Source organism: Podarcis liolepis (genome assembly GCF_965112155.1).
Source record: "Podarcis liolepis genome assembly, chromosome: 6".
Taxonomy (NCBI): Eukaryota; Metazoa; Chordata; class Lepidosauria; order Squamata; family Lacertidae; genus Podarcis; species Podarcis liolepis.
The window spans coordinates 26,567,726-26,579,789 of NC_139559.1; the positions used below are offsets into that span (position 1 = coordinate 26,567,726).

General features: G+C 40.2%; 1 protein-coding gene across 17 annotated transcripts in view; it reads left to right on the forward strand.

The window, feature by feature from the left end:
• The window catches only part of PTPRT (protein tyrosine phosphatase receptor type T), a 592,781-nt gene that overhangs the window by 250,933 nt on the left and 329,784 nt on the right, over positions 1-12,064 (forward strand). For all 17 annotated transcript variants that reach the window (XM_083507878.1, XM_083507892.1, XM_083507888.1 and 14 more), the window contains exon 6: positions 1,717-1,891. In XM_083507878.1, coding sequence (XP_083364004.1) covers positions 1,717-1,891 — 175 coding nt within the window. The remainder of the gene's footprint in view (positions 1-1,716; positions 1,892-12,064) is intronic.

Consider the following 12,064-nt stretch of genomic DNA (forward strand, 5'->3'; position numbering starts at 1 on the left):
GCAATCTTGAGTAAGCAGACTGTGACAAGCATTATCTAAGTTCAGCATCACGACCAGCACCTAGGCAATCATCTTTGTTTCCTGCAACTGAATCCAGCCCTGCGAGCAGCTCCTTTTTTCGTGTTAGTTTCCCAGATAATTAACATACAACACAAATACTAAGGAACTGTTGGAAGAGTAAGAATTACTGTGAATTTCCTAAAAGGACTTAAAGGCAATAAAGGTTACCACCATTCTTCTATCTTTCATAAGCCATGCAAGGTCACAGGACATAATGGAACAAAGTTCAGGCAAGCTTCTGGCTAGAATTTGTGCATATGTACAAACTGAAACTCTTGTTATCTATAGTGTTGTTGTTGTTTTTTACTTTATGTAGCAACTTGATTACTGCAATCCTAAAGAAGTTAATTACAAATCATTAACATTACTTATGCCAGATTAAGACTTCAATTAATTCAATCAGAACCACTTTGAAAGTTAGTAGGATGAAGGCATTAGAATAAGCAACTGTTATGAACACAGTATTAAATGCATTACATTTACGTGGTTCATCTTAAAAATGTATTGTGAGAAGTTAAAGATGCCTTTCACAACACTGGGCAAATAAGCAGTATCTGTGTGAACACATTCCCACTAATCTCACTAAAAATACTAGAATAAAAGAAGCAGGGGATCTAAAAATAATAATGAATATAAGAAGCATCTTCTCTCTGGAAGCTATTGTTGTTTGTTTGTTTGTTTGTTTGTTTGTTTGTTTGTTGCTTTATCTTGGCCAAGGCAACCCAAAGTGACTTACAACCAACCTACCAATCAACAAGTTCACCCATAGATATATTAAAAACAAGGAGGAGGGATATATTAAAAACATCCCAACCACTTTAAAAAAGGCCACAACCAAATCTCAATCATAAGTTTGTATGAGCTGCTCATGTTAAGAGCTGGTTGTGCCCAACGCATATGTACACTTTTGCTTCATAATAGCTGACAATACATGCTTTATGTTTATTACTTTCTCAACTGAAGCCATGGAAGATTCCATGTCTTTTCTATTAGCACAGGGCAGATTACCTTATGATCTGGCATGTCCTAAATTATAGGTTCCTGAAAAATGGGGATTGATTAGCAGGTAATAGAACATTCTGTTGAATTCTGTGGTTTCCTTGCAGGCTACTTTACATATCCCTGCCCAGCAAAAATTAAAGTGTTAACTCAGAAATATTTCCCATTGTATTCGACTGCATTTAATGTGGTCTATTCTCAGACAACCACACAACTATCTGGGAATAACTCCTATAGTGGCACTTTGAATCAATATGTATATGTTCCACCGCATGCTATTACAGTCTCTCTTTATGTCAGGAAAGAGGGTGTTAGAGTTCTCATTCAATGTTTTCATGAGCTGATTGAAAGATCCCACTAATGGAGTGGGGGGGGGGGAATAGAAACTATTCTGGTTTTTGTAAACGAACTGTCTGTTGTGGCAGCATTTGTTTATAGTGGCTTTTTTGGGTACAAAATCCTTTAAGACAAGGACTGCATGTCTCAGTAGAACTATTGAGCTTTGCTAATTTGTTAGAAAATTATTTAGGGGACGATTTCCCTGAATTTGTGTATGAATAAAAAACGATGAAGACTGAAGCATAAATGAATTAAATGACCTTCTTGCATGATCATATCATATTTTCTCTCTCCCCTCCCCTCTGGTTGATTTGACAGCAGTGGAATGGCAGAGACACAGCTTTAATGGTCACCAGAGTCGTCAACCATAGACGTTTTTCTGCTACGGTCAGCGTAGCTGACACTTCTCAGCGCAGCATCAGTAAATACCGATGTGTCATCCGCTCAGATGGTGGATCAGGAGTTTCAAACTATGCAGAATTAATAGTGAAAGGTAAGTGGCAGCTAATGAAGTTTGTGTGTATACATGTGTATTGTCTTCAGCACTTGCGCAGGACACAGAGCTCTGACAGTGGACCAATGAATCCAATATTAAAACATTTAAGAGGGGGAAAACACGACCCACCAAGCAAATTTCAGTCCTTGAATTTCAGTCTCATGAACATGAACAGGAAGTACTTGGTGACCATAATTAGAGTACCAGATTTTATTAAGTCAATTTACTTTTTTAAAATACATTTTAAATATTGTATTGATCTTTGATTTTTACGGACATCATCCTGGAATCCACGTTTTAGATGAAGGTGCAGTTTAGAAACATTGAGGATAATTTAGGATTGAAATTTTAAAATATTACCAACAAATAACAACGGGTACTTATTATTAATGCTACTGATATTTATCAAATATGTGCAGAAGGAGTACTAGCTTTTGAGTGAAAGTATCTGCAGACATCTATCCTTAGATAGAGAAGGCAAGAGCTGGCCATTGTTGCTGCAACTGTAATGCTATAATGCAGCGGTTCTCAACCTGTGGGTCCCCAGATGTTGTTGGACTACAACTCCCATCATCCCTGAACTCTGGCCTTGCTAGCTAGGGATGATGGGAGTTGTAGTCCAACAACATCTGGGGATCCACAGGTTGAGAACTGTTGCTTTAATGTGAGCTGTAAACAGTGTTGAAGTGATGAACACCCAGGAGTCAAGACCTTGATAGATTTTATGTCGAGAGTAAACAGATGGGGGAGGTGGAGAAGCTGTTGTGGTAGACACTGCTGGTTTTTTGGTTGTTGTTTTTTAAGAGGGGGGTCAAGATAATTAAGTGCAGATCAAGTATTATTTTGCCAAGACTTACTTTTCTTTGTTTCCATCCTCTTATTGATCAGGTAAATTTGTGAGAGCTTGATGCGAGGTTAGTCTAATGAAGTACTGCTATCCCTTTGTAATTGTATGGATCAGTGCTTCCGAAAAGACCTAATTTGGTGAGGGTAATATCAAATTTGTAATGATGTGCTTGCACAGAATTTGAAATGAAAGCAAATTGGAATTGCCTAATCCCAAAGAGCCGCTTATTAAATTCCAGTGATGTGTTTGGATATACATTATATTAGTTTGTAATTGAAGACTAGGTCAATTGACAGTCTCGTCTCTAAATCTGTAGATCAAGGCAAGCTCAATTCACCCAAGTGCACAAAGGCAGAAGGGAAGTAAAATGTTCCTTTTCTCTTGTTGAAGAAAATCCTGCATGAAATACATGGCAATAGATGTGAAAGGGGGGAAATGTGTTCACTTTGGAGAAGATGTAAAACAAGATGGTCACAATTGGGGCAAATTTAAAAATCAGCATTATGCCAAAAAACTGAAGTCGTTTTCAAATGTTTTTTTTGAATTGGGGCAGCAACTTGATTAAAGAAAATTCATTGTTTGGGTGATATCTAAGGTGACTTACCACTAAAACTGTCGGTGAAATAGAGATGGAGGTAATTTTTGGCAATTCTCCTGCAGTACCCCATACCCTCCTTCATTTTTTTCTCAGAAGGGTTCCTATCCTCTACAACAGATTAAGACAGGCACTACAGAAGGATCGCTGGAAATTGTCTTCCCCCTTTACTACTGATTCCATCAGTGGACAGTCACCATTGAGTATCACCTTATGGGTTTTAGTTGATTATTGATCTGAATCTATTGATCTGAATCTATCTATCTATTTCACATGTCATAGAAGTGTGCATCACCTTAGAAGAGATATTATTTGTTATGAAAGAGAGAAAAGAGGGTTGAAGACTCTCATAGGCAGTTTTATAAGTAATTGTTTAAAAGTGTGTTTTTTTAAATCTACTGACTAATTAATTCATTTGATGATAAAGTTTTAAAATGTTCAAGCTAACACTCAATTAAAGATTGCAACCTTTCTTAAACTTTTATTTAAATGTTAGAATGGAGTCTACACTCCTTTCACTCAAGAATTCACAAATTGCATGTGGAGTCTCTCTCTCTCTCTCCCCTTCTAACTTTCCAGGCACAAATTAATATGCTGGTATTTATCTTTAAAGCCCTCATGGGTTTGGCCTATGTGTTTCCTAAGGACCATTTCCTTCTCACATGTTCGATAGTTATCTAAGGAAATTCCCCTGATCCTTCAGTCTGGTGAGAGACAGCTGACTACTAACAGGGCTGCCCATTTTCTGTAGCAGTGGAATGCTTTGGCAAGCAAGATGTGCTAAGCCCTGCCATTGTAATGCTTTAGGAAGCTGGTAGAGACATGGCATGACTTTTCAGAAAGACCTTCAGCTTCTTTTTTCATTGGCATTCTATTTTGTTTTGTTTTGGGTTTCTTATGTAAATATTGTTGTATTTTTACAATTATGTCCAATTTGGGGATCATTATGCATTTTAAATGCATAATGAAGTGTTGCTTTGTTAACTACCTTCTTTGTTGGATTGTGTGCTTTCTTTAAAAATGGAATAGGCAAGATATAATTGTTTGAAAAAGCAATTATTAAAACACTTGAAATCTGGGCTGCGTGTACACTACACCTGTAAAGCACATTTGGAGCACGTTCTTTCCCTCAAATAATTCTGGCCACTATGGTTTACCCTTCACAGGCTTAATATTCCCAGTAACCCATAAAAAAAACAAAGTTATAAAATGACTTTGTTAGTTGTTCAAGGCATACTACTAAGTAAGTGTTTATTTTGTGATGAAAGAATATTTAAATAACATTTTTGTAAGGACTTTTAAAAATGCAAATTAATACAGGACAGATTTATGCAAATTTGACATGGACTGGAAATAGCCACTGATCCGTTTATCACTACTTATATGATCCCCCCCCCCCAATTGGAAATAAGGAAGCTAGTTAGATAGATTTTGCTTCATGAGTACCATCAAACCTTGGCTCCTGAATGCCTCCATTACTATACATTTTGGCTCCCGAATGCCGAAAATCCGGAAGTATGTGTTCCAGTTTTCAAACGTTTTTCGGAATCCGAACATCCAATGCGGCTTCCGCTTGAGTGCAGGAAGTTCCTGCAGCCAATCAAAAGCCATGCCTCGGCTGTCAAACATTTCAGAAGGCGAAGCCGAACAGGCTTCCAGAATGGATTACGTTCGACAACCAAGGTTGGACTGTAATAATAATAATAATAATAATCAAGGCCCTCCACATTTTCATGAAACCTTTTGTACCAGCATCGCTTTCCACACAGGTTAAGCAACAGTAATGAGAGTTTATCCCCCAGGGTTGAGTGCTATAGTATTGTATTTTCAGCTTCAAGAAATGTGACTCAGCCAGTTGAATATGAATGTATGGTTTGCTATGAGAAGCAAATCGTGGATTTGATGTGCTGTGCAATGAGGTTGCGCCGTTCCACCTCTGTGTGTGCACATGTGTGCATGTTTAAGCGTCCATAAAGGATATTGTGTTCCTGAGATAATTCACACATCTAAGGACAGCTCTGGTGTTATTTGATTTGGGGAAGGGAGAGCTGTTCCTTTATGTCTGCTTTTATTTGGTCATTGCAGTGAAGTGTTACATCACAGAATCATATAATTGTAGTGTTGTAGTCCAACCCCCTCCAATGCAGGAATCCTGCCCACAGCTGTTCCTGTGTGGGCTTGAACCACCAAGCTTCTGGTTAACAGCCAAACACACTGCCCCACTCTGCCATAGACTGTTGCAGTCCAGTGCTGGGATTGACCTTGAAATAACAGGGAGAGGGAAGAAGGGAGCAGAACATAATTTTATTTTACTCATTCACTTCAATTTGTGTCACACCAGATTCTGAAAGTTCAAGGTGAATTTACACGTCTTTTGAAAAATAGTAGGGCAATAATTTGTGTCTCAACTGATTATTCCTGTTCATTTATAGCACTGTACTGCACTCTTTAGCCAAAAGACTCCCAGAGCAGATTCATATACTATTAATTAGAATGAAGTGGCTACATTTTTCAGGAGGAAGGCCGCATTGACAGTAAGACATCCATTCAAAGGCCATGTATTAGTGGCCATGTAGCCACATGTATAGACGACACATGTAGACTATGTGCACACAGACCACACATGCAGCACAAATAGTAACCAGAGAAACTTCTAGGAATGGGAGAGAAATCTGATTCAGTTCTCATTTATAGGTGAACCTAGTTCATTTATAGTTTCTGAAACAATATGCAAACTGGAACATAGCCATTTCCTGATCAGATCCAAAGATAAAGTTGCAGGGGCTGGCAGGCCACTCTCTGTGCATATACTGGCATAATTGTGTATAAAAGGTGTATGTTAGGAGAAATGTGTATGAATCTCCATGCAGACCTTTCTGTAAAACAAAGAAACAACAACCCTCAGATATTTTTGCAGACACTGTTGAAAACTGAAATTGACAGATTCCCCCCCCCCATTTAGAATGTGGTTTTCCTTAATCTAAACTGTTGAATAGGTAACAATGAGAGTCGGATCTAATGGTAGTAATCTTGTTCCCATGAGTTACCATGTGCTTAATTATAAATAATTTGTACGAATGTTGCAGACGAAACCATTGCTTTCTGGACATGAATAAAATGCACTTCACTGAGAAGGGTGAGCACATTCCATTTCTGTCACATCTTGAGAATATTCTGAGCACTTAATCTCTCCCATTCCCCCATGAAAACTTTGACATTTCTCTTTTTGAATTCCATTGTTAGTATATGCCCTGTTCTACAGAATTATTGTTTTTTAACTATTGATTCTGATTTTCCCCCCTTTGCTCATCCATCCTCAACTAACAACAGCAATCAATTTGCTATTCATCTTCTCAGCATTTGGATTACACATCCTGAGTGTGGGGGAAAGATGCCCACAGTTTCAAATAGTGCAAATCACCTTTTGTAAAGCCATTAAGGAGACGTTCTTTTGTTTTTTTAAGACAAAAATCCCCAAGGATAATTTGATACTGTGTTTAGACTTCTTTAGCTACAGCTGGTAGCTCAGAGATTCAGCCAGGTCTCCTTGGTAGCATATCTTCCATTTACACAGTCCTATTACTTAATTTTGAGTTAGAAACAGGAGCTAACAAATGTGCTAACTTTAATTTGTATGTAGTCAGAGGTGGTGGTGGTGGGCTATCCTTCAGTAGGAAAAATTTTATGTAAAAGAAGTGAAGTGGAACTGCATTGGCTATTCAGTGAGCCCTACAGACCCCTTCTGTACAAGGGAAGCAAACAAATTATAGGCAACTCTCCATTTGTGCGGGGGTTGTATTCCGGGTCATCAAGCTCACCAGTGAAGCACATGTAAGCCTGCCCTGCCCCATTCCACCCTTGTTACACCCCCTTTCGATGCTAGAAATGTGTGTGCATTGGTGGTCACATGCCAATCAAACATACAGGTTGCTTGCCTGTATGTTTCATTTATGAATACCGGTATTATAAAAGGTAAAGGTAAAGGGACCCCTGACCATTAGGTCCAGTTGTGACTGACTCTGGGGTTGCGGCACTCAGCTCGCTTTACTGGCCAAGGGAGCCGGAGTACAGCTTCCGGGTCATGTGGCCAGCATGACTGAGCTACTTCTGGCGAACCAGAGCAGCAAACGGAAACACTGTTTACCTTCCCACCGGAGCAGTACCTATTTATTTACTTGCACTTTGATGTGCTTTTGAACTACTAGGTTGGCAGGAGATGGGACCGAGTAACAAGAGCTCACCCCATCGCGGGGATTTGAACCACGACCTTCTGATCGGCAAGCCCTAGGCTCTGTGGCTTAACTCACAGTGCTACCCATGTCCCTGCGGTATTATATGTCACTATAAAGGCAGAGCAATCCTATGGCAGAAGAATCACCACCCTGCTGGGCTAGAGCCATCCAAGATGGAGGGGTTGCATTTTACATTTACCTTTACATATATCTCTTTTTTCTACTTGGCTTTTCTTTTTCATTCCACCTCCCAATGGTTTCAGAAGGCAAAGGAACCTGCCATATACTGAGTCAGAACATTAGACCATCTTGCTCAGTACAGTGGTACCTTGGTACTCGAACAGCTTGGCTCCCAAACAAATTGGCTCCCCAGCACTGCAAATCCAGTAGTAAGTTTTCCAGTTTGTGAACGTTTTTCAGAAGCTGAATGTGTGATGTGGTTTACGCGGCTTCCTATTGAGTGCTGGAAGCTGCTGCAGCCAATCAGAAGCTGCACCTTGGTTTTTGAACCGTTTTGGGAGTCAGACTCCTGGAACGGATTAAGTTCGAGACCCAAGGTACCACTGTATTTTCAACACTGACCAACAGCAGTAGTACAGGGTTTTAGATGGGAGTCTTTCCCAGCCTTACTTGGAGAGACCTGGGACCTCCTGCATGCAAAGTAGCTGCTCTACAACTGAGCTATGGCTCTTCCCGAATTAAGGAGAAGATTAATTAAGCCAGCTTCATGGTTTAAAGGTTTCCCTTCCTTTTAGACAATATATTAGGGGAACTAAAAGGCTTTGGATCCTGCAGTTCCAATGACTTTTTTATTTGCCCACTTTCATCCTCTGCTGCTCTGATGGCAGAGCTGCAATGGTGACAGATCTTTCTGCCTCTGTAACTATCTTTTGGTAGATATCCTCCTCCATCTTTGAACTCTCAGCATCTAGCAGCTCCTCAGCTACCCTCTCCAGGAGCTTAGGATTTCTCTACCTAAGAGAGCTTCTAACAGCTGTGCTAAGAAAGATATAAGTGGTAAATTGCTCAGCCTTCATTCAGTAATGTTGATGGGTCTTCTGCAAAGGTTTGGTATTGATACAACATACAAGCAGAGTTCAGCACATGAAATGTAAGGGCAGCCTGTTGATCCAAGAAAGGTGCAAATGAGTTGCATAGAAATTTTAAATGTACCTAATTCCCAGAGGCGAATAAAAATCTAGACTTTCATCTTCACTGGCAGCGTTCAACAGTGGAAGTAGAATGGAGCTTGATTATGCTCAGTTGTACTTTTTATTTCAATTGAGCTATTCCCCCTAAGCCATTTTCCCCCTTCTCATGCTGCAAATGAGGTTGTAAAGGCTTGTTTAAAGTAAAGTGCTTGGGATTTTTGGAAGCCAAACTATTAGTTAGAGCTTGCTCTGACAACAGGCATGTTTCTGATGAGAACAAGTCAAGCCGTTTTCCACATTGATTTTTAAATGCACGGTTGTGCCCTTCTGAGCCATACCCATGTCAAAAAATTAATCAAAAGAACGTGTTCCATGGAAAAAATTGTGAAGAGTAGTTCACGTAGTGAAAGAATCAAAATCTACTCCAGTTGCTACTGTACATTGGTATGTGTGGCTATCACTTTTCCCTCATCTTCTACCAGGACTGATGAGCTTGGTATTGCATCATTATTCCCTTGCCTGACAGATTAACGCAACAACCGAGATGAGTATATGGAGAAGATTAATTTAGGAATTAGCATAAATTGACTTGGCTTTGTGAGCAGGTGATAGAGGTTTTTAAATGACTATGCAGCAGCATAATTTTGAAACATGCCCGTTTGAATTTTACCCAGGAACATGAAAGTGATAATTTGAATGAAAGGCTCACTATTTGATAAAAGCAACATGCCCTCGACTATCATTTTGGGCATCATGGACCCCCCCCCCCCAAAAATGCAAATTTTATTCAGGAACTTAAATGTGTAAGTTATCACATCTGTAGCCCTTTGGATCTTGATAGATTTCATGCAGGTAATTGATGATGGATAGAAATATGTTGCCCATTATGATTTTAGGGAAGAAAGCACCTTGTAAGAGGGATAGGGGCAGAAACATGGCCATACCTTAAAATCTTAATGTGAAGATAAGCCTTCAGGTTTTGCATGAAATACAAGCACCTGTTTCAGCATATCTGTGCCTGAAAAGCTGCTTTTCATAGCCCACCAACCCTCTGCCAAAATCTGGCACCTCCTCTTACCTTAGAAGAAGACATCCTCTGGCATGGCACCCCTTGCACTAAGAATTTAGGGTTCAGGAAACAGGAAGGAGTGCTTGTAGGAAGGTCTTAGGGCTCAAGAACAGCATGGCATGACACCCTATAATAATCTTTATTGTGGTCCAACTATCCATAACATGGATTCAGAATAAAATACAGATTCATACAGACAACCCCCAGGGAAGGGAGACTGAAACCTTATTTGTTTAGTCATGGGTATGTTGATCTAAATACTGCTATACCAGCTGCACTGGCTCCCGGTGGAGTACAGGATCAGGTTTAAGGTGCTGGTTTTAACCTTTAAAGCCCTATACGGCCTAGGACCCTCGTACCTACGGGACCGCCTCTCCTGGTATGTCCCACAGAGAAACTTACGGTCTTCAAACAAAAACATCCTGAAGGTCCCAGGTCACAGAGAGGTTAGGCTGGCCTCAACTAGAGCCAGGGCTTTTTCGGCTGTGGCTCCGATCTGCTGGAACACTCTGTCACATGAGACTAGGGCCCTGCGGGACTTGACATCTTTCCGCAGGGCCTGCAAGACAGAGCTGTTCCACCAGGCCTTTGGCCAGGGCACAGCCTGACTCCCTCCCTCAGCAATCTTCGCGGAGCTCTGGCTCAATGGTTGCCAGTGGCTTGATTTGAATTAATTTTATAATGAATGATTTTAGAGTGTTGTTTGTGTTGTACTTTTGTACTGTTTTATTGTTGTTAGCTGCCCTGAGCCCAGCTTCGGCTGGGGAGGGCGGGATATAAATAAAATTTATTATTATTATTATTATTATTATTATTATTATTATTATTATTATCTTTGATTCGTATGACTACTGTAAAAAACTTTGCCAGGGCCACTGTGATATCATTGGACTTGTCATCTAGAAGATATTTGGTATAGTAGACTTCAATTTGACCTGGCTGATTTGCCAATAGTGGTTTAATCAATAGTTCCCTAGCTTGATCATATTGTCCACAATGCAATAAAATATGCCTCATGCAGTCAAAGTCCTGAGAGCATCCACAGATCCTATTTTGATAAGGGATACCTCTCAGTCTGTCGTTTAACACTTCTGATGGGAATATATTTAATCTGGCTTTGGTGAAAAGACGCCAATATGTTGGTACAGACAAATTTCTAAGATATGCAGGTGCCTGAATATTGAACCCATAGTGAATTCCTACTGCTAATGGGCCACAGATAACATGAGACTGAGATCAGAGATCACTATGTGATATGTCCCAGAGCCTTTGCCTCAGAGATTTAAGGGTGGTATCATAGCCCAGATGTTACAGGAGAGAAGGTGGCATACCAATCAAAGTGGCTTTTCTAACCATAATTTTCATCCATGAGCTGGTAAACTTCTCGTTGTTTAGGTATGGAAGTAACCCCTTCCCTAGGCCAAAGACTGAGATCTTGAGCCAGTAACTCAGGGCAGCCCACTATGCTTTAGTTGATAGAGGACATTCACCTGTTTCTAAAAATAGTATTGCATTTGGAACACAATTTGGAACTTGTAGGAGGGACCGGAGAAACTTTGCCTGGAAGCCATTGAACCTGGAGAATGAGCCATTGAACCAGGTGTTTGAGGCGTAGAGGAGTTGAGAGACAGATTTTGCATTAAATACCTTAATGGCTGATGGAACATAATGGCCTCCCTTTGTCTAAAAGAATGGAAGTATAGCCAGTTTGCTTACCTCCGCCTTTTGATAGGCAGTCTGCCAATGATGTTTCCAGGAACTGGAATGATGGAATAGAAGCCCTAGGTACCGGAAGAATTTGGTCTGCGCTAGTTTGTGACCGTCCAGTACCCATTTACTCGGGGAGAATCTCTTCTCAAACTCCAGGACTTTTGATTTTTCGTAATTGATGAATAACCCATTACCAGAGCAGTAGTCTGAGAATTTCATGACACCGTAGCAAGAAGACCTTAAAGTTGAGGAAACAGGAAGAGTGCTCCTTTTAGAGGCAGAAGAGAAACTTTTCTAAGGTAAGAATAGGGCTTTGCTTTTCATTTTTCAATCCCATGGTAGCAATGCCAAGGGGAAGAAAAAAGCTGTTGAGAACCCATTTCCTCTCAATTAGCAGAAGAGAGGGGTCTCTCTGAATATGTGTCTGTCTGATTGTGTGGCAAGTGTACATATGTGAGTGTGTGCTGTATATGTGGCTAGTATGTGGTATATACTGTATGTTCTGTATGTGTGGTTTTCATGTCGTATGCAGTGTGTGTGTGTGTGTGTGTGTGTGTGTGTGTGTA